This window comes from Acomys russatus, chromosome 12, assembly GCF_903995435.1.
Source record: "Acomys russatus chromosome 12, mAcoRus1.1, whole genome shotgun sequence".
NCBI lineage: Eukaryota > Metazoa > Chordata > Mammalia > Rodentia > Muridae > Acomys > Acomys russatus.
The window spans coordinates 41,133,482-41,156,115 of record NC_067148.1 but is presented as its reverse complement, the minus strand read 5'-3'; the positions used below and the strand labels follow the sequence as shown (position 1 = coordinate 41,156,115).

General features: G+C 45.8%; 1 protein-coding gene across 1 annotated transcript in view; it reads left to right on the top strand.

Annotated features, from left to right (window-relative positions):
- Positions 1-22,634, top strand: part of Iqca1 (IQ motif containing with AAA domain 1) — a 112,741-nt gene that overhangs the window by 5,196 nt on the left and 84,911 nt on the right. The window contains exons 2-6 of the mRNA XM_051154319.1: positions 2,012-2,336; positions 4,309-4,428; positions 6,663-6,854; positions 8,438-8,509; positions 18,615-18,820. Of these exons, the coding sequence (XP_051010276.1) occupies positions 2,012-2,336; positions 4,309-4,428; positions 6,663-6,854; positions 8,438-8,509; positions 18,615-18,820 (915 nt within the window). The remainder of the gene's footprint in view (positions 1-2,011; positions 2,337-4,308; positions 4,429-6,662; positions 6,855-8,437; positions 8,510-18,614; positions 18,821-22,634) is intronic.

Below are 22,634 nucleotides of genomic sequence, written 5' to 3'. Positions count from 1 at the left end.
TGTTTTGTGGGAATCTACCAAGCGGAGCGCTCTTTCCCTAGCAGAATCCTCTAACTGTTATAGAGTTTGGGGAAGTGTGGTGCTTGGACACACTGCAGCTGGAGTGCCAGATGCCACACTCAGCATCATACTCAAGGGGATGGAAGGGAGGAAAAGCTATGATTTGGAATTCACATAGCCTTTGCTTCTCATGGTGGCCTTATATCTACCCAGTAACTGCCCATGCTAAGCAGCTTCAGATCCAGCAGAAAATGACATATGAACAGGTAGCTGTAGATCAGGCACCAGGATGCCCAGGAGTTGTCTAGACTGGAGCCAAGAGGGCCTGAAAGGCTTCAGGCTCTGGCTTCTCATTCAGGAGACAGGGCCACTACTCTCTCAAGAGAAGCCTCTGCCCAGACACAAACAAGAAGCATAAAGCTTGGAGGGCAGGCAATAATCCCTGGAATCAGAATGCCAAGTCTTGGAGTCTGCCCTCAGACCTGTGGCTTGAGCAATAGCCTCTGAGTGCTTTGGTTTCCTCACACATAAACTGGAACAATCATTCATCTATAGCCACCATTTCTATCACCATTATTACACTGCCACCAACATCATCGCAGTCGTCATCATTACTGCCATCACCACCATCATCACCATCACAACCATCACCACCATCATCTGATCCGAAGGGAGTTTCAGACCAATATAATCAGCAGAGACATTGATACTGCTGCCAAATTCAGTGGTGTGGGCTCTGCAACAGTAGGAGTTGCTGGTTCTGGTGCTGGTATTGGAACAGTCTTTGGCAGTCTTATCATTGGTTATGCCAGAAACCCTTCACTGAAGCAGCAGCTGTTCTCATATGCTATCCTGGGCTTTGCCTTGTCTAAAGCTATGGGTCTCTTTTGTTTGATGGTTGCGTTCTTGGTCTTGTTTGCCATGTAACAGAAATTGCTGCCTGAAATGTTGGCGTTCATAGTAATAATGGATGTAATCCTGTGTATCTTGCTGTGACTCCAAAAACTGTAGTGCTGGTGTCATGGAAATGTGCATTATTTCCAAAGTCATTTCATTAAAGATGAAAACTTAAAAAAAGAAAAGAAACAAAGAAACAAAGAAATACTGGAGCTGGAAAGATAGTTCAGTCAATGAAGTATCTTATAAATATCCAGACCTGAATTAATTTAATTCTTAAAAAAAAAAAAAAGCTGAGTATGATGTAACAGTCTTACAATCCTAGCACTGGGGGTACAGAAAAAGGGGGATCCCTGAGACTCCCTAGCCAGCCAATCTGGCCTACTGGATGAATTCCAAGGCCAGTGAGACCTTGTTCCGAGAAACAAGGTGGTTGTGTCCTGAGAAGTGGACACTGAAGGTTGACCTTTGGCCTCCACACACTTGCACACACATCAGGAACCTGAAGGACTAGGGACATATTTTAGTGGCAGAGCACTCACCTAGCTTGCTCAAAGCCCCAAATTCATTCCCCAACACAGAAAAAAAAACATTACCACAATCAAACTTGATACATAGTCATAAGGTACTCTGGACCATAGCTTTATCCACAGAAAAAGTCTGCACACATCTAATTTTACAAGGTAATGTGGAATTACTTTCCCAAATGGTAGTTTCCATGTATGCTTTCCATCATATATACATCATAGAAATGTACATATATACCTTTAAGTCAGCTAGTTGTTCTGGATATAAATGACTTTATTACTTAAATTGGTAGAGTAACACTGGCTTCACAGACATGCTGAAGAGCAGTCATTATTAATAAAGAGGCTTTTGAAACTACTTACTAATCATAGCAATGGTTGTTCAAACAAAGAAACAAACAAACAAAAAAGCCCCAAAACCACAAGCATGTCAAAACACCAGAGAGCCTTCCAGCCACTTACCACCATGTCCTGAGCTCACCCCTGCCTGTGTGTTGTGCTTTGTGACGCCAGATGACCAATAGGTGTGCTCAGCAGGATAAAGTTTACCCATGAGGTTGTTTGAACTCTATATCTCCCCACCCCAGAACGTACAATAAAATGTGGCACCAGACCCAAGAAGCCCTCAATTCTCTGCTTGACAAAGAGTCTCAGAAGAAGACCGAACCCCAGAGAAACAAGGTCATAGTCTTCCAGATGTTAGCCACCTTTTACATAAAGTATGTGCAGATCTTCAGAAACATGGAGAATGTCTACGACCAGATAGTTCATCCACAGAAGCGCATGCTCATCCGCAAGATCCTGAGTGGAGTGATGGGTCGCATTCTGGAACTGAAGAACGAGATGGTCGAGCTGGAGATGACGGAGTTCCATTATTTCGACGACATCCTACAAGACCTGAAGTTGGCTCCTGTAAGTATTTTGTTAGTGTTTTCCTCATTAGGTTTTTGTTGTAAATGAGGTGCATGGGGCTGTGTCTCTTTGTCTGCAGCCACATTGAAATGTGACGACCTTATTGAATTAAAACGCTTGAGTGTCCTCTTCACCTAAACCTCAGCATCATGAGGCAGGCTTTGGTTGCCTCCTTGTCTATGTAGAATGATCTCTGCACAGCCTTTGAGTCTGTTTGACGCCGAGGTCCTATTATCACAGAGCTGCCACACTGCCAAGATGGTTGAGATGGGGTAGATTGATCTCACAATATACCCCAAAGCCCAACATCCCCCATTTTCTCTGGGTCATGCCCCCAGTTCTCTAGCTACACAAAACCCTTTGCCTTCTATTATGGTATCATCACTTGCATGGTAGTCTGCATGGCTTCCTCCTTGTCCCCAGCTGGATGAATCTCTTTCTTGGCTCTGGGCCAATACCAACCCAGTAAGTTTATAGTGATGAGTTTTGCTCCTTGGGTACTATACAGAAGGAAGTAGTCTTCCTTACTGCCCAAGGGAGCCTCCCTCTGCCAACTGGTAGCTGAGCTACTTCCTGTGGTCACTCAGACCCTGCCACTGAGCTTTTTCCTCTTTGCTGACAGACATCAGCCTAAGGTGTCTTCAATATTCTGGCTGGCTGGGCTCCCCCAAGGTCCACTGGTCACTTAATTTCTTACAGCTGTAGGCACTATGCACTCACCCTTGACTTTTGAAAGGATGTTTCCCTCAAGACATTAAGATGGAGCTTAACGTCTCTTTGTTTTGAAAAGATTTTGACTTTTGTAAAGGTTCTTTCTCTTTCTGGGAGAGACCTCTTGTGTTGTTTTCTGAATGCACAGAATAGACTAAAGAGAGTACCTGGATTGAATCAACACATTACAGAATTTGCACGTGTATGTCATACATGTTTAAGAACAAAAGCTAAACCACTGGATTCAGTCAGGTGTGCTGGATGCTCACTCATGTGAAAAAAGCAAGAATAGCCTGCGCCAAATGTGAAATAGCTATTTATTGAATTATATTCCTAAATTTAATTAGTAAGGTGACATTCAATGTCTAAATCTAATTTCAAGGCTATTAAATGGTTACAGACTGAAGAGGTTTGGGGACTCACGTGCCAGGATCTCTCCACTTTCCCTGCTATTCACACTACCCTGTGCTTCAACCAGTCACCTTCCTTATAACTAGGAAATGCTGCTGCTGTAAGAACCCAGTTGTGCACAGGGAAGAGAGGGGGAATAGGGGAACAGGTTTCACCCAGGCACCCTATGTTGTAGGATGTTATCAACAGTGTTTTCCACCATCCTTGAAACTGATGGACAATCCATATGATGCCTTTGATGTGCACAGGCCAGAACACTGGGCCATCAGTTTCATCCGCATTCTGTGAACAGTGTCCTGCAAGAGAAGCAATCCCTGGCAATGTCCCTGCATTTGGGATGGACCATTCTGAGCTGTGTGCCAGGCCGCTGTGGCCATTCTCTGACAAAGACTCCTCGATGTTTCCCTGGCTATCCCCCTACTGTTTGTATGTTAGAACTTAAGCCCCCAGCACCTGGGATACTGTGCCTGGCAGGCTCTCCCTGAAGCTAGAAATTGATGGTATCTGTCTCTGGTCTGAACTGGCCTCCCAGTCCTTGGAGCCTTGGTCAGCTGGAAGATCAAAAGCATGGAGGAGGTAGAGCTATAGCCAGAAAGAAAACTGGGGAGGAAGATCAAGCCATTTTCATCCCCACTCTGCCCTTGGTCCAGAGTTCCTCAGAATGCTTCCATGTGTCACTACTTGGCCTTGAACTCGGATCTTCATGCTTGTGCTGCACACACCTTTACCCCCACCCCTGAACCTTCTCTCTAGCCCCAGCCCCAAGCAACCCATCCTACCATAATTTCCAGGTGGATCTGAGTCCTGAGACCCTAACAGAATGTTCTTTTATTTATTCTCTCTTCTTCAGCAACAGTTGGATGTCCCCATACCCAGGTTTTTTTTGAAGGAGAGGTTGGAAGCCATAAAAGGAAGAGAGAAGATCCTTGCTCAGATCTTAAACGAATATGGATTGAACCTTTCAGGAATGGTTTGTATCATGTAAACAAATGCCTTTGTTGTTTGTATAACCTCCTCTTCTATGTCCCCAACTGTGTGAGAAGCACTTACCTTATTTCTATGTCGAGAAAGGTACCTCCCTACCCTGCCTGCTATATGAGGTCTATAAGGGATAATATAACTTTTGGGTGGTTGCTAGTGAGTCACCACGATTACAAGAAATAAAGAACAAATAATAATGCTTCATGGCTTATACTGGGATTCAGCCTGCATTGTCATCTCTAGTTCACCTGGTGAAGTCACACAGTGAACCCACTGAGCTCAGAATTCACAAGCTCAAGGCTAGCTGTGCATTCTCAGCTGCCCCCTGGCCTTTCATGAGTTCTGACTGACTGACACTTGAATCACCTGGGAGGACTGTCTCTTGGAAAAAAAACTTCCTTAAGAGAGCCCCAAAAAGGCCTGGGAGACAGTTCAGTGAAGAGTTTCCTACACAAGCAGGAGGTTCTGTGGTCCACCCCCAGACCCAGCAGAAAGTTGCATGTAGCAGCAGAGAGCCTCTACCCATGCAGGGACATACTCTCCCGTCATGGTCCGAGAAGATGCCTCCTTTGCTTTCAGGACAACAGTAGCCTCACCCTGATCCCATTCAGGTCTCCATGGGCTACTAAGAACTCCCAGAGATCTTACTTGCATAAATCCACAGCCCTAAAAATGGCACACATCACTCACCTAGCCTGTCACACATACCCCACTTGAGACCTCACAGTCCGCAGCATGAACCCTCAGTTATCATGTTTGTATATTTGTGTGTGTGTGTGTGCGTGCTTCTGTGTATGTGTGGTGCTCATGTGCAAACAGGTGTGTGTGTGTGTGTGTGTGTGTGTGTGTGTTGCTCATGTGCAAACAGGTGTGTGTGTGTATGTGTGCGTGCGTGCTTCTGTGTATGTGTGGTGTTCATGTGCAAACAGGTGTGTGTGTGTGTGTGTGGTGTTCGTGTGCAAACAGGTGCACTTGTGTGTTGAATGCACTCCTCAGTCATTCTCCACCTTACTTTTTGATACAAAGTCTCTCAGCAGACCTGGAGCTCACCGATTCAGCTAGACTGGTTGGCCACTGCATGTCAGAGATCCACCTGGCTATGCCCTGAACACACCCCCAGCACTAGAATTCCAGACACACACTGTCACACCCAACTCTTTAGTTGAGTAGCGGAAATCCAAACTCAGTTCCTCCACCTTGAGAGTGACTGAGCCGCCTTTTCACACATAGCAGCAAATAGTTCTAAATGGTTTAACATCCTAGCCTCTGACCAGTCTACCACTGGTTTCAGCCTTTTGCTTGAAGTACATTTAAGTCTTCAACTCAGAGCCATGGTTTTCATTGGTATTTCTCTCATTAAACAAATGATGGAATTTCCAGCATGAAATCGATATGTCTGGTTAACATTTCTAGTCATCTCAAGTCTAACTTGCTGTAGAACTAAACTGCTGGGGTGGCAGTTAGCATTCTGTTTAAAAGGGTAGTGGCCTAGTGTGTGATCGCTCGCCTTGGTTAGCAACTTATCACACCTGGAAAGAGGGAATCTCAGCTGAGAACTCGCCTTCATCAGATTGGTCTGTGGACAATTGTTGCATGTACATGCATATGCATCATATACCGTATTATAATGTACTATATATCACGCTCACGTATACACATTTACACATGCATATACAACCTACTAAGTTCTTTTAACATTGCTCATGTGTACATGTGTCCCAAGATGATCCCTTAGGATTAGGAATCTTATTTGGGAACTTGTCTCTGGAAGAAACCAATTCTCCTTTTCCGAGTAGTATGGGAGCATTTCCTTGATCGAGAGCTGGTGTAAAAGATCCCAGGCCACTGTGGGCAGTACCACCCCTCAGCCGATGGGCCTCAGCTGTATAGAAGGGTGACCTGGGAACAAGGCAGTAAACAGTGAGTTTTTGTAGTGTTTGCTCCAAGCTCCTGTCTTGAACTCCTGCCTTGGCTTCCCTTGGTGATGAACTGTAACTTATAAAATGAAAGGATAAAAGAAGCGTTCCTCTCCAGGATGCTTTGGGCATGCTGTCCATCACTGCAACAGAAAAACCAGCTAGGACATTGTCCTTAAGTCGGGATCACAGTCTACAGTTGGTTTCCTAGAGGATGCAGTTGGCAGCGAGCACTCATACTTGCTGAGCCATCTCATGGGTCCGGTTCACATGCATAAATATTGATTTGTCTGATTTTTTCCCCCAGAATTACGCTGTAAAGAGCATAGCACTGGAAGAGGCAGTTAAACTGATCCAGATAGCAGAGCGGGCAAGGCAGGGCCGCCTCCGGGCGCTGTTCATGAAGCAGATCTTTCTTCAGGAGTGCAGAGCCAAGGAAATGAAGCTGCTGAGCCAGAAGCCATCAGACACTGGCATTGCGGCGCTCCAGATTCAGAAAGTAAGGACAGACAAACGACGACGACGACGGGGGAGGGGAGAGTAGGCTGGGGGAAGGGGGGCGCCTCTGGATGGGAGGGGCCAGGCCACATGGTCCAGCCTTGGGGCTAAGCTCTGAAATTCAAAACTCAAAGCCTTACCTATAGGAAAACTGGGCTGAGTTAGTAAACCCGACAAAGACCAATGGCTTATCCTGGAGAAATACCGTCTTGTTTTTATTTTGTTTATTGTAAACTAGGGAGTTTAAGATGCAGAACACTGTGTTCAAAGACTTCTAAAAGGGCACCGATAATTATTGGAAAGAATGTTGCCAGAATCTAGCAGGGATGTAAATTCACAATAAGATTCTTTTAAAAAAAATAATGCATCCCTTCTGAGACAGTTGCAGAAAGGAGAGGCTAGGAGCTACTCTGGGGGGGGGGGGGGGGCTTGAAAAGTGAGCTCACCACTTAGCACATTCCAGCCACCATGACTATGGGCCAGAAACTTGGTATTCCTTCTCCAGGGGCCCTTGGGGTCTGATTTTTCTCCTCAGTGTTACTAGTAATGTACCCTGTCTTTTTCCCAATGGAGGGCAAGGTTGCTTGTGGAAAGATGAAGACCAAGGCATGTGGCACAAATCATAATTAAGTTTGAAAGAAAATAAGTACAGGGACATCCTGCGGAGCCTGAGGGGCAGGGCACTCTCCTAGCTGTGCATGGGGAGACCTGGGCCAAGGCAGCGGGAAGGACAGGCAGACCCCTTTCTTTGCCTCTCTGTGGCCTCATCACCCACCATTTCTGGAAGTGCTTGAGCTGTACCCGCTACATTACTTTGTATGGTCATGAAGTACTACCCCCAGGTCTAGTCTCACTCTTCTGACTTCTAGAAGTTTCTCTTAAAGAATCCAAAGAAAAATTCAAAGACAGCTGCAGGTCGTTTCGATAATAGTCCTTTAAAACCATTGACTTTTGGGGGCTGCAGGGATGGCTCAGTGGTTCAGAACACTGGCTGTCCTTCTGGAAGATCTGGATTCAGTTCTCAGCAACCACGTGACAGCTCGCAGCCACCTGTAACTTCAGTTGCCAGGGATCGGAGGCTCACTTCAGTCCTCTGTGTAGGTTAGTGCAGTGTCGGTTAGCACGCACATATTGTGCAGACATATATGTAGACAAAACACTCATACACATAACATAGAAAAGAATTTAAGAAAGCTGTTGCCTCATCCAGCCTTGATCTGAGGGTCTGTGCCTGGTCTTATTGTAGGACATGTTTGGAGGCTTGCTCTTTTCTGATGGGAAATGAAGGGATAGTGGATCTGAGTAAGAGGGGAGGGGGGAGGGGAGGAGGCTAGGAAGAATGGAGGGAGAGGAGGATGTTGTCAGGATGTATTTATAATGAGAAAAGAACAAATTTTTTAAAAAAAAAATAGTAACAAAAGAAAAAAATAAAAGAAAGTCATTTCATATTATCCCAACATTAAAAAAAAAAAAATCACCCCAGTGACATCCACATGTGTGGCTAGAGTTGGTTGACGCAGGGCTTGGAATGGGCACCTTCTACGGGAGAGCTTCTTGTGGGAGTAACAATGCATTTGTCTACAGGTTTGGCGAAGTTTCCACCAAAACAAGAAAACAGTGAAGGAGAGGGAAGAGGAGATGGTATTCCTGGGTATGGTAAGTTCACTGTTTAGAGTGGAGCCTGTAGGATGTGCATCTTCAGTGAGTTTCTGAGGAGAGAAGAAAACAGAATAGGTAACTTGAGAGAGTAGAAGTGTCTGGCTGCTCAGAAGCCTGCAGGGGACTCACTAGGTTGGGGAGTGTCCCTCAGCAAGAAGTAGGTGGGAAGACAGGCTGCCAAGCTGGAAACATCCCCCCTCCCGCCCTGTGCCTGCCCTGGGGTCAGCAGAGCCCTCAGCTTCATGAGTGTCTTTCTGGCGAGAATGGGATTGTTTTGGTCCAGCTGATGCTGAAGGGCCCATTTCCACAGTGATTGCCAAGTCACGGGTTACAAGGGTGCACTTGCCATGTATCGCTGCGTGGCTGTGTCAACACAAAGCAGCAGCTTAGGCGACCACCTGTGTTATGTCACGGGTCCCGTGGCTCAGGAATCTGGCTCAGCTCAGTTCTCTGCCAAGGTGTCCACCTGTGTTATGTCACGGGTCCCGTGGCTCAGGAATCTGGCTCAGCTCAGTTCTCTGCCAAGGTGTCACATGGCTGCTGTTGTACCAGCTGGGGCTAGGTTCCCATCTAAGGCTGGAGTAGGGAAGGATCTGTTTCCAAGGTCGTGTGGCCGTTGATAGCATCCCTCCTTGCAGACAGCCAGGCCAGCACCATCAGTTTTATGCCAGATCTCAGCTGGAGAAAGCCCAGCGCCTGATCTCATGGTTTTCCATGTGGCACCTTGCTTCCCCAGAGATGGCAAGGAAAGAAGGTCCCATCATCCTATTGTTAGTTAAAAGTGAGCAACAGGTCCCCAAAGAGGGGTTACGTCAGGGTTTAGGGACCAGGAGGCAGGGCAGCAGAATCCCCTTATAGCAGCATTTATCAACCTGTGAGTCACAGTACTTTTGGGGAACTGAACCACCTTTTCACAGGGGACTCCTAAGACCATCAGAAAACCCAGTGTTTATTCACATTTTGATTCCTAACAGTAGCAACATTACAGTTATGAGGTAGCAACAAAATGATTTTATGGTTGGGGGTCACCACAACATGAGGAGCTGTATTAAAGGGTCACAGTGTGAGGAAGGTTGAGACGCACCACCTTAGAGCCTGGTCCTTCGCGTCTTCTGTGCATGGAGTATGGTGACTCTGAGAGGGGCTCACGTATCCTGAGCACAGACCGTGCCTCCCAGGGCAGCCCACCACTTCCTTTTCAGAGCCCCCTCTTCCTCAACTGGAACCTCTCTCCTCATGGGTCCCACTGAATTACTGGGCACTATACCCTGTGGAAGCTCAGGAGACCTCTTATGTCCCTGCATGTGACATGACATCCCTTCAGAGCCGAGAAGGTCAACTCTGTAGTACTAGCATCCCCAGAGATGTGCCCACTCCTGAAGGGGCTTCGCTTGTTGACCAACTTAGTTTCAGTGAAAGGAATTTTTAACGAAGAATACCAGAATCCCACCAGGCCTTACACACCAGCTTCAGGTGCACCACAGGGAGCCGGCTACTTTGCGTGTGGGGCTCCATTGGTATCCTCAGCTTAAAAACACGGAAACAGCAATGCTGACAGGACACGACAGGGACTCTGAGAAGAACTAACTGCCTGTAGAGCTCCGGTGAAGCTAAGTAAAGAAAGAAGAAACAGGAACATAAATATACCATAAATAAGCACAGACGCTAACAGACTTAAAAACTATGAGATCGTGTCTTAAGCCTCTGCGGTCATAAATTAGAAGACACTACACAGAGGCAATTGCCTGGGGAAATATAAATATCAAAACCCGTGAAAGCCATAAGAAACCTCAATTAAGCCAATCACAGTAGCAGAGGCTCAGTCGATTCTCCAGCTTCTGGGTTTAGTCAGGACCAGGAGAACTGGGCACCGAGGACAGTGGTTTTTGCCCAGTGCTGACCCCAGTGGGTACAGTGGAAGTGGCTCAGGTGGTACTCTGTACACAGTGGATAATGGCAGCATGTGTGGCTGAGTACCCATGCCTGTGCACAGCAAGCTGGCTTGGCTGGACCTTGCTTCCTGGGGCTTGGGGGGATTTTGCCCATAAAGGCGAGGAGGTATGTCACCACCCTGCTCCATCTCTCAGCCTAAGAAGTTCAGCTATGGTCAGACTCTGTTCCAGGTGTTTCTGTTTTTTTTTTTTTTTTTTTTTTTTTTTTAATTTACAATATAAAGACAATAAAATAAAATTGATTTTCACTTGAAAGGCAGAGTGAGTTACGGCAATAAGTGGCCTTGGTCATCCACCATTTCTGTCATAGTTGGGGCAGTGCAGACAACAGTGGAGTGTGAACCAAGGCACTGCCCATCCCCATCACTGTAGCAAAGACCCTTCTCAGTGCACCCCCTGCTGCCACCTCCCCCCTCCACTGGCCAGTGTAGGTGGGTGACCGACTGCTGTTGTCAATCGTTCATACAGAGAGGACCTGGGCCTCCTTCTTTTTTTTTTTTTTTTTTTTTTTTTTTTTTTTTTTTTTTTTTTTTTTGAGGTATTGTTGGAAAATAAATCATAAGCAGTTTCTAACTGCCCATCCATCCCCAACAATGACATGTGGAAAACAGATAATAAACATTGGGTCAGTATAAGGAAAGAACAAACAGAAGGAGAGAGAAATCTTGGCTGTTGGTGTCAGGTGAAAAATACAAACCAAAAACTGAGCCATAGACAAATGTGACACCTGGAGTGTCACATACTCACAGTGGGCTGGGCCTCCCATATCCATCACCAGCCCAGATCCATCCCTCACAGACAGGGCCACAGGCAGTCTGATCTGGGCAGTTCCTCTGTTGACACGGACACTGCCTGTAATTATAGTGTTCAGGAGGCAGAGAGAAGGGTTCCTGGAGGAAGTTTGCTGGCTAAACTTGTCAAATCGGGTTCACGTGAGAGACCCTGCCTCTGTGTATAAGCTGAAGGGTAATTGAGGAGGGGCCCTAATGTCAGCCAATGGCCCCCACATACACTCACCACGCGTGTACACACACATATACAAATGCACAGGTATGTCTACACACATACAGACACCCACATAAACACACACATGCACACACATATGCATGCAGAAAATAAACTAATTATATTGGCTGTTTTTTACTTTAAAAGTCAAATTAGCAACTTAAGATTCACAGCATGTACTTAAGTGAAACCCACGGTATCAAACTTTTGACTCAACAGCGTCTATTTGAGAAGCACTCTTGTTTAACATGACTCAGCCTCCATTTTCTGGCCACCTTCTGTGTTAAAAAAAAAAAAAAAAATCCAGAATCCCAGGCAGTGACCAAAGACGCTCACATTCACCCTTCACTCTCCACTGCCTCCCCTGGTGCCATTCAGAGGTGGATACGTGGTGTATGGTTCAAACTCTCCACCTTGCTCTCTAATTTCCCTGCGCTGGGCTCCAAAGAGAACTTCTCCGCTGCCCTGCAGTTTGCACATCATGAAGGGAACAGCCGCCCGCCCTGCACCCACCCCCTGCTGTGCATTCCCTTCCACTCTGCATGCTTTTCACCTCTTGATATTACATGTTCTGTTGAAATTTTAACCACTGAGAAATACGTGGACTCAATTTTTGAAAGAATGTTATGTGCAGTTTGCTGCATGATGACCATTAGAAAAAGAAGAAGAAGAAGAAAAAAAAAAAAAACCACTATCCCAAACCAAGGGCATGTTTTCAATTCAGTATATTTTCCACTCTGTCATTGATGAGGGTGTTGCCTCCTCCTTTCAAATTTTGGTTTTCCATTTGTTCATCTCGATCCGTTATGCCAATGTAAAAGCCATTGGTTTAGTCCATCCCAGCTGTGCTTGTGTCTTCACACAAGCCCACCACACTTCCTGGGGTGACGACGATGACGACGAACTAGCCTGAAAGCAGAATCAGGACAAAGGGCATCCCTCTGCCTTCTACCCCAACCTAATGTTTCTCTTAACCATTGGACTATAAATTATTATTTTTTGATATTGCCATTTTAGATATTTAGATTATAAAAGTCTACAGAGGAAAATAAATTGTGATCTGAAAATCGTGTGCAGCTATTTTAATTGGCAGAACCAATAGTGTGGATCCAGTGAAAGGAAACTTAATGAATACAATCCATTCTCTTTGCTGGACCCCTCAGAGCCATCCGTCCTGCAGTCAGGGCCCTGCGTATTTTAAGTTACCCTGAAGGCATCAAGCATCGCTGTTCGCGTTGTAATGAGGAACTCTAGGGTCACTTATTAAAGGGATGGTCCTGTGGCTTCTACAAACATCATCAAAATCCTAAAAGCACCAATAAACCCATCCACTTTTAGACTCCACCGTCAAACAAGCTATTTTCTCCATAGCTTTGGGGCTAATCAATTAGAATTTTATTTTTATTAATGCCAGCACAGGCTGGGGTACCTTGGGAGTGAGGCCCAAAGAGCCCCTGCTGCATCTTGTAACATTAGAAGAGCTGTCTGTCCCCTCAGTGTCCCAGCAGAGACAGCATCCAGCCACAGCATTTCTCCTGTAATCGCTGGGCCCCTCTGGGGCTCTTGGTTGGCAACAAACCTTAGAGGCAAACAGCCACAGTCCAAAGCCCAGCTCTGTACATTGCCAGGGGCAGGGCCCCACATCTTACATACCCTCTCTGGGAGCCTCAGTTTTCTCTTTGAAAAGCTGGCATAGTACCTGCCTCTCTTATGGGACAGTAAACAGAACAACCTATGAGCTTAAAGGGAAAGGCCTCGCCCGGAGTGTGAGGTGAGAAACACCTTCAGGAAGGTCGTTTGTATCATAATGGGAAATGTTAAGATGTAGTGATGGTTGAGTCATCCTTACAACAGAACACTTTGAAGAAGTCCGGAGCGTTCATGTACAAAAACACAGAAATAAGCTCTTAAATAAAACACTTGTATCCAGCATACATACACAGGCCATCACTGTCTCGCCCTGCTAATTCGGCCTACTAAAAACTGGCCCATCAAAATTTGGTTGGGAAAAGTTCACGAGGCTGAGTCTGGCTCGTTGCTTCCTTCCTTACCTGGCTGCAAAGCAGCCACCCGAAGAGTCCCCAAGGCGACAGGTAGGGGCTGCCACACTGGGATCTACCAGAGTAAAATCTACAGAGGCAGTGAGCTGCCCCTCTAGCCCACCATGCCCGGAAGTGTTGAGTGATTTCAAAAGCCTGCTTCCGCTGGGCATGAGCCCCCGTGTCTGGAGTTCTGGACATTTATAAAGGAAGACGCTCAAAAGTTCCAGGTCAGCCTGAGCTATATAGAAAGTTCCAAGCCAGCCTGGGCTACAGTGTGAGGCTCTGTTTAAAAAACAAAAACAAAAACAAACCCATGATCCACTTAAGAGGCCTTGGAGAAAAGGCAAAGGCATCCCTGTCTTTTCTATTAAATAAAATTGTACCATCCTGTTGCCTGACTTGACACACCCTAATTTGACTTCAAGTCTTATTAATATATATATGTGTGTGTGTGCGTATAATTATTTCTTATTGCTGTTAATATTCTGCTTAATTATGGCAAGTTTCTAGGTCATCAGACACTAAATGACAAAATAATTATTTCCTTTGCCCTCCCTTTATCCCCTGGCCCCAGAAGTCCCTCATGGCCTCATTCACCTCATAGGAGCCCCTTTACAAAGCCTCTCGATGCTACGTGGACTGCGGACAAAGCTACAGACTCCTGGGCCTGTTGGTGGCACCGTGTTCTCCTGTACAGAGCAAATCATGTGAAGCACTCACCAACTATGGTCTGTTCTGCTCCTAAGACAGCGTAGGATCCTGAGTGAGATGCCAACATCATTTGCAAGTTGGACATGGTTACTAAAGCACTAGCCAGTTGGTTTTTGTTTTTGTTTTTTTACCTTTGTGATTTAACTCATTTAAGCTAGAGAGGGACCAGGAAGGCTCATGTCACCATATTGTCTTGAAATGGCGCTGTCACAGACTCAGCAGAGAGAATGCCTTGTATAAAACTACCATGCAAGGCAGCTCAGCAATAGCCACCAAGCTCACAAACGTATTGTTTTCAAAATACGATTCACAGCATCCATTAGAAATGATTTTTCAGACAAGATAGACTCAGCTTGATGCTCAGCAAAGAGGGACATCAAACACAAGAATAAGAGTGTTTCCATGTGTCCTGCCTGTGTGACCCTGGACAAGGTTCTTGATAACTCCATGCCTCCATTCCCTCATATGTAAGGGAAAGTAGCAGCCCTCTCTTCGCTTAAGGCCACTGTGAGGAATAGTTGAGCTCATTATTTGTAAAACAGCTCAGACTTGCCTCACAGTGCTGACTTTAAGCTGTGAGAACACAAAGGGGACGGACTCAGCCTTGGCCACTAGAGGTCTGAAAGATCTCCAGCACCCTACCCTACCGTAGTTCTCAAATAAGCCATTTTTTTTTAAAGTACTGGATTCTTAAACCCGATGGCATAGAAAACACTCTTCTCTTTAACAGATCTGGTGTTTGCTAAAATGGTGGATCTTAAAGATTCACACTGAGCTCATTCAACTCAGAGGACCAAAGAAAAATGTCTCCCCTGCAGTCCGTGACTTCTGCTTCTGCCTGGCCTTGTGCCGAGTAGGTGTGTTTCTGGACCCGCAGCTGTGTACCTACAGAGAGGTGACTCTGAAGTGATGGCACACCCAACCTCAATGGGACCTGATGAGGAGTTTGCTGTTCTGCCACCTGAGGTCTTTGTCCTACAAAATCAGAGCCCTGGAGACCAAGGCAGCCCTTCTGAGTGCCTCCCCACAAACACCAGGGCACACCCTGGGAGATCTGGTATGACAGACCACTAGCCCAGATCCCTTCCTCCGCTTTGGGTGACAACTACCACACCCAGACAGAAGTCCCTTGAGTAATCTCCAGCATCAAACCACGCAATTCCCAGTCTACTTGGGGCTGATACGCTGGGCAGCTTTTTATATATGACCGTTTTCTCTTCCTAAATTCAACAAGGGTTTGGAAATCCAAAGCCGGTCAAACATTAGCTAAGCACTGACATTAACGGAGTGGGGAGTCTTGTCCCCCCCACCCCCCGCCAAACTCAGGAAGCGTCATGTCTACAGCAACATCAATTATTAATGCGTGTGTGTTTTGCTGACAGAGAACCTCGCTGGAAATGTAGGTTTTGTTATTCCGTTCTGGGTCGTTAACTGTGGAGAGCTGGCAAATGTAATGGTTTGCTCACATGGGGAGCCTTCATTAAGATGCGTTAATCTACAGCCCATGCATTCCAATATGTCGTATGTTATCATGCTCTCCCTCTCCTTTTAATATCCCTAATTTATTTTTAAATGAGTTGCTGTTTATGTGGCCAGTTAACAAATTTGAATTCATATGACCAGAGTCTCTAAAGAAGAAAAAATGTTTGCGCCCAAAGGACAGGATGCTCGTTAGCATAGGATGTAAATTTATTAGAACCTTCAAGTGCAAAAACAGCAAGAGGAGGGAGTTACAAATGACCCAGATGTATTCTCGCCAGAGAAAATCTATATGGAGAAACACGCATGAGTGCTCCCATCTGAATAACACAGCACGGAGCAGCACAACACGGAATGAAAGGGGCTTGGAGCTTGTGGTGGCGGGCCATCTTCATTGGCATGAGCCCTCCGCTTTCACATCTGTCGAATGGGATCCTCCCTGCTCTCACTTCTACTTCCAAAGATGAATGTGAGCATCGCTGAGGAGGCACAGAGCAAGGGCTTGTGGGGCAGAGTACAGCCAAAGCTTGCAATGATTAGATCAGCCAGTTAAAGCATGTTGCAGGGGGTGGAGAGATGGCTCAGTGGGTCAAAGTGTTCACTGTGCAAACATGAGGACATGGGGTTCAGATGCCCAGCCCCCACATAAATGCAGGGTGGACATAGCAGCCTACCTATAATCCCAGCTCTCAGGAGGTGAAATCAGCTCTTAGCAGCAGATTGCCTAGCTGGAATGGCCAGATCTGTGAGTTCTGGGTTTAGATGAGAGACTCCAGGAAGTTACTCAGCGTCAACCCCTGCCCTCTACACACACACACACACACATACACACATGCAAACAAATATTTGTAATTCTCACTCTGGAGCCACTCTTTGGGTATTTGCATCTTAATAAAAATTGTGCTTTTTGTACTTAATTCTCTTTATACTAAATGAGAAAATTGTCATTTTAAAAAGTTTCTAGTGGATACATTAATATAAAGTATTACACATAAAACTTCCTCTTCTATTTCACTTGACTGTTTGGTTTTAAGTGGATCCTAAATTCTAACAAATGGGAAGGTGGAACAATCTCTCCCACATGGAGGTCCAGAAGTGTTCCTTATGGAGGTGTGTGTGTGTGTGTGTGTGTGTACACACACATACATTGGAGCCTGTTTGACTCAATGGCCATGGTACAAAATTCCTAGAACAACTGAGTGTGGCCTTTGATCTGCCAGGTTGTGCTGGGACATCAGCACCAAACCCATCACCACACTGGCTAGGATAATGTCCCCTGGGACTACTCCCCAAGCAGTCAAAAGTTACTCAAAGTGATGCAGTAGGCATTTCCAGGAGCTCGGGAGGCAGGAAGTGGAGAAATGTCTTGAGTGGATGTAACAACTGTCAATAAAGCACTGTTTAGCCAATAAGCTGGGCAGAAGGACAGGAAGTGAAAAGCGGGACTTCCTAGAGAGGGGCAAAGCCAAGATTGACAGTTGAGAGGGGAAGTGGGTTGAGAGTTGACAAGGACAGGGGACTGGGACAAGGGGAGAGAACCGGCCAAGGATTACCAGATTGGCAAGTGCTTGGAATATATGTATGGTATGAGGTTTAGATTAGTCAGTTTACGTTAGTTTACAAGTAGATTTGTGTCAGTTTAGATTGTGCCCAGCATAGTGCTGGCAGCTTTAAAGTACATTTCAGACTCTGTGTCAGTTATTAATCATCTTAGGCTGAACCGATACATTTTACTGTAACACAGAAGTCATGAGTTCTGAGTGTTGGTAACTTGGTTACCAATATTATTGACTTAAATTATTTCATATAACGTTTGATTTAAAAATAGCCGTGTTTAACATCAGCAGGCAAATTTACCAAGTATGTACTTTGGTTCTCAAGACCTGTGAAAGCCTGGCTTTGGTACCCAGTCATTCTGCTTTTGGCTTGAGGGCCTTGGCTGAACCTCTGGAAGCCTTAAGATGCCAGCTTTTGCCCTGTACAAGAGAGCTGTCCTCTCTCACTCTTGTATTTCTGATGCGGGAGGTAAGGGGGGTTGTAAGCACCAGGCTCGGCTCCTTCCCCAACCCCAACCCCTTTCCTCCACTCCATCCAAGTTTCCATCATGGTGTTGCCTGGATTGCTGCATAGAGATAAGGGCTAATCTACCTGATTTTGCAACCTCGGGACTTCAAAAGAACTGAGTTTTATCCTAGCATCATTTGAGGTATGAATGCCTACAACCTTGCATAGATGCTGCACATGGCTCAGGGCTGGGGGCCAGAAGATGCTGCACATGAACCACTTTCTGATTTGTTGATTGACAGGTCTGGAAGGAGAACATTCTGTAAGATGTGTTGGGATGTATGTCTGAATTAGGCTGCACAGTGTGTGTCTTTGGAGAGTTGAGAGTTGATTTCCAGAGTTGAATTTTAGGTCAATTCTAAATAATCAGAATACAACTCCTTTCCATAGGCTTTGCAACAAGCACTTCCCTCTTCTCCGTTCTTTCCTCCCACTCATCAATAAGGCTGGGGAAAGCTTTAGTTTCTGAAACCTGGGGGATGATTTATAGACTTACTGAGTGTCCTAGTTTTCTATCGCTATAACACAGTGTCTGAGATATTGCTTACAATCAATGGGTCCTCACTGTTTTGGATCTGAATGTGCATTGTTTGAGCTATTACACACCTTGGAGTGTGTGCAGTGGCGTGTGACGTCTCTCCCCTTCCACGGTGTGAGTTCTTCAGATGATAGCCCTGGCTCTGACCTTGTGCTCTAACTGTATTGTTTTCTAATGTGTCTGTGTTGCAAGGCCTCCAAAGGCAACACACTTGATTTCCCTCTAATGCTTCCCCCAACACACACACACACACACACACACCCAGTCCTGTGACTTTTAGAATCTCAACGCTTTGGGCGGTTTGTTTTCAGAAGCCACCCCCTCGCTCCAACGAGGTCAGCACTGCCATCATCCAGTCTGAACATCTGAGGCGCCTGCGGAACGAGGTGCAGCTGAAACATGAGAAGAGATACAAGGAGGCCTTGGTGAACATCAAGGAGGACCTGAAGGTGATGGAAGGCCCAGACATCAAGGATCACCTTCAAGACCAGATCCGGCGCTGGTTCATCGAATGCAGGTGACCAGTTCTCCCCAGGTGGCTCTGCGCAGCAGTTGGTGGTTTTGCTGCTGTCTGGTTGTCTCGTTTCATTTTTGAGGCAAGGTCTCACTGTTTAGTCCGAGCCAGGTTTGAATTTAAGGGAGGCCTCTGGCTTCCACTCTGCAGCCCTGGGGTTAGGAGCGTGAGCCACCGCCTGGCATGTTGTGGTCTTGAACACCCAGGCATCCATCATGGAGGAGACAAGAGGTTTCTTGACTTCATTTTGAAGAAGTCAGATACCAATGCTAAGGATTCAGAAATGGTGTTAATTAATTGCTTCTTGGCCTGTGCCTGATTGGTTTTGGTTTTTAATATGGAAATATGGCCCATGCAGTGCTCTGTGACCAATCCAATAGGGTGTGATAGGTAGGGGACTGGATGGCCAAGTGTGTCTACAGCCCAGGAAACCAGAAATAACCTGGTCTGACTGCTTCAGGTTTTCAGTCCCCTGTGAGCCAGCTGCTAGTTCCAGCACCTAAGACTCCCTAAAGTGATGGATCACTAGGGATCTGAGACCAAGGCTCCAGGCCTACTTTATGTTAGATTTTTTTTTATTGCTTTCAAATGGAATGCTAACTGGTCTAAGACTTGTTTGCTGGTGCAGTTTTAAAGTATGTTCTATCTCAGGGAGGAAGAAATAAGGGTGCCCTGTCAGGATCAGGTGAGGACATCACTTCCTACTAAAGAGTATGTGCGTGTGTGCATGCATGCATGCATGGGTGGATGTGTGCATGCGTGGGTGGGTAGGTGGGTGTGTGCGTGCGTGCATGGGTGGGTGGCAGGCAGGTTGTTGAGCAGACATCCGGGAATCCTCTCTTTCTGGATTTAGTAAGTCCCTTAACAGAAAAGAATCCAGCAGTAGTGATGGCAAATTCACCTTCCTCTGGTTCATCACTCACCTTCTTGTCACCATAGAGGCCCGGGGGCAATGGACATAGAGAGGCTCCCAGGTAATGACTGAAAGGAGAGGGGATGGGCTTGTCCCAGCAGCTGCACAACCAAGCCCTGTCCACAACCGTTTTCCACCTCTCTCTGTTGACCTCATATGGAAATCTAATTCTCGCTCCCTGGATGATAGTCAAACTTTATCCCAAAACTTCACAGTGGGTGTTAGGTATGGCAATCACATGCATCTGATGCGAGAATTCTATTCTATTCTTTATTATAAATGACGTTTCTACACATTTAATGATTTTTCTCAAGTTCAAATTTGATTGAAGTTGTGATTGCCTGGGAGGGGCATTTCAGTGAGCATCTTGATGGAGCATTCTGACCTCATCCTAGGAGATACGTGGGCTTGTCCCGGGGGAGGAACAGACAAGCACGTGCCCCCTTCCTATCCTGCCAATCTCCCCATCTTCTCCTCCTGGCGATGGTTGCACAAATGTACACACTTGTCAACACTTATCAAATCTCCCTCCTGAAATCTGGCAGTTTATCACCTGTCAGTTATACCTCAAGACAAGCTGTTAGAATGCCACAAGATGGGTAGTGTACCAGCAATGTGCCAGTATGCTAACTTGTAAAAAATAAATCACATATTTTGCTGTTTCTTGGAATACCAAAACCCAGTCTTCCAGCCTTATTCCAAACCCACGCCTACTCCTAGCATAAGGGAAAGTTGCATTTGTCAGTTCTGGTTAAAAATAGTCGCTTTGAGGGCAAACTGATCTTCCTACATAGATGTGGGATCAGTTCAGGTGCCCCTTCTCAAGAATCTTGCAGGATGCCTGCCTACATAGAGAGCCAAGCTTCAAACACCCAGAGCTATGCTGCATGAAGAGTGACGAGACTGTAGGCATGGGCAGACACCTGTTAATTGGCATAGTAATACTAGGTCACTTGGTAGAAAATGAGGTGTCAGGTGAGTACACCATTGTGTGTCCATCACAGGGCTACACACACACACACACACACACACCTGGATGCCCAAGCCTCCCTCACAACTGGACACCATGAGGCCTCTAGATACTATGTGTATGTACATCTGTGTAGTGGTGTGCAGCACATACGTGGCATAGTGCAGCCGTGTTCTATCACGTTACTCCACTTTTTAAAGGGCATGAACTATTTACTCTGGAAGTCTACACTTAGCATGACAGTGGGTCACAGAAGCCAAAACCACAGAGGGCAGAAGTGCAGCTAGGGGAGCTGTTATGCTCACAACACATGGAACCCCCTCAGCTTTGTGCACACGTGTGGAAAGCTCTAGGAAGAGCGCAGCGGACACTGAAGGCTGCCTCCAGCTTGGCCCTAGGGAGATGGGTTACTATAGCGTCTATCTTCTGTGAGAATTCTTTTGTTTAAGTAAGCGTTATTTTTATGATTTAAAGAGACAGTTAAAAATACATGAGATGGGGGAAGCAATCTGCTCTCATTGGTTTAAAATGCTAAAGACACTCGAGTTTCAGGGAAGTCGTTTAATGGGCTGTGTTTCATCACACGCTGGGCTGTCATTCCGGACACAGGATTAGGTAGGACGGTGAAGGTGTGAGTTCTTTTCCCTACCTGAGTCCAGGCAAGCCCTGGCTGTCACTCTGGAAATGCCCAGTTGTTACAGTATTTCTGAGGTCCTTTGAAGATGCAGCTGGTGGGCCTTCTGGAGACACTTCCTCCTGGTGTCGCCGACCCCACCGTTTGGGGGCTGCTCAGGGGACCCCTCATGGGTACACTGGGCAGAATCCACAAAGGCATAAAAATTCCTCTTTTTGAAGTAACGTAAGGTCAAGGGTAAATTTATTTTCATAATTGGATTAAAGTCATCTGATGGGCTTTGATAAAGAGCCTTCTCCTTGCTTTTTTAAATCAAAGGCAAATAAAAGCAAATATTGTCTTTTGAAGTACGAAGAACGGTCCATTCTCAGAATAAACCCCAGGCACAGGGGCGGGTCAGGCAACCGTGAGAAGCCCTAAGGAATAAACACTCACACTCGGCTCATCTGGTCAGTGCGTACAGGCTGGCATCCAACTCCATCCCACCACGCTGCTGGGGGCGACATTGACCTCCCAAGGGCTGGGTCACAGGTGTGCGACACTATGCCTTTTGATTGTTTTTTAAGCCACCTTTTACGCTACTCTGGATCATTTTTATAATTATCTGCCATTTCATACACGTGTATAATGGTGTTTAGCTGTTTTCTCTCCCTGTCTTCTTTCCCTGCATACCCCTCCCACTGAAGAGTTACACTTCAAAAATAACACCTATTCATTTGAGGTAGAGTTTAATGAGGAAAATTTGGCCTCTGTATAGTTTCAGCATACAGAGAGACACCAACTGTGAACATGGTTCCTTCCTGTCTCTTTTCCAATATCTATTTTAATTAGTTTTATTTATTCATATTTTTTGCTAATGTTTAAAACCTAAACATTGAACTTTCCCACAGCCTTGTAATGCTTTCTAAGAGATTTTTTTAAAGGAATGCTTGGCACTCAGTTGCATGGGTGCACTAGTTAATAAACTGATTGCAATCTGTTTTTAAAATATTTTGCAGAGCTTATTTAAAAAGGTTATCAAGTGATCTTGGAATTTGTATTAACTTAATTATTTAGGGGTTGGGGAATAATTTCATTTTTGCTTTTGCTTTGAGACAGGATCCAACTATACAGCCCAGGATAGGCTTCAATTCAATATATTCCTGCCTCAGCCTCCTGAGTGCTAGGATCACAGGTGTGCACCCCCAACTTATTTGAGTTGGTTTTGTTAGTTGTTTTTTGATCTCTGGGCCATTCTGTCATTTTTTTGTTTTTGTTTTTGTTTTTGTTTTTTCTTCTTCTCTGTGTCATGGTGCCGGGT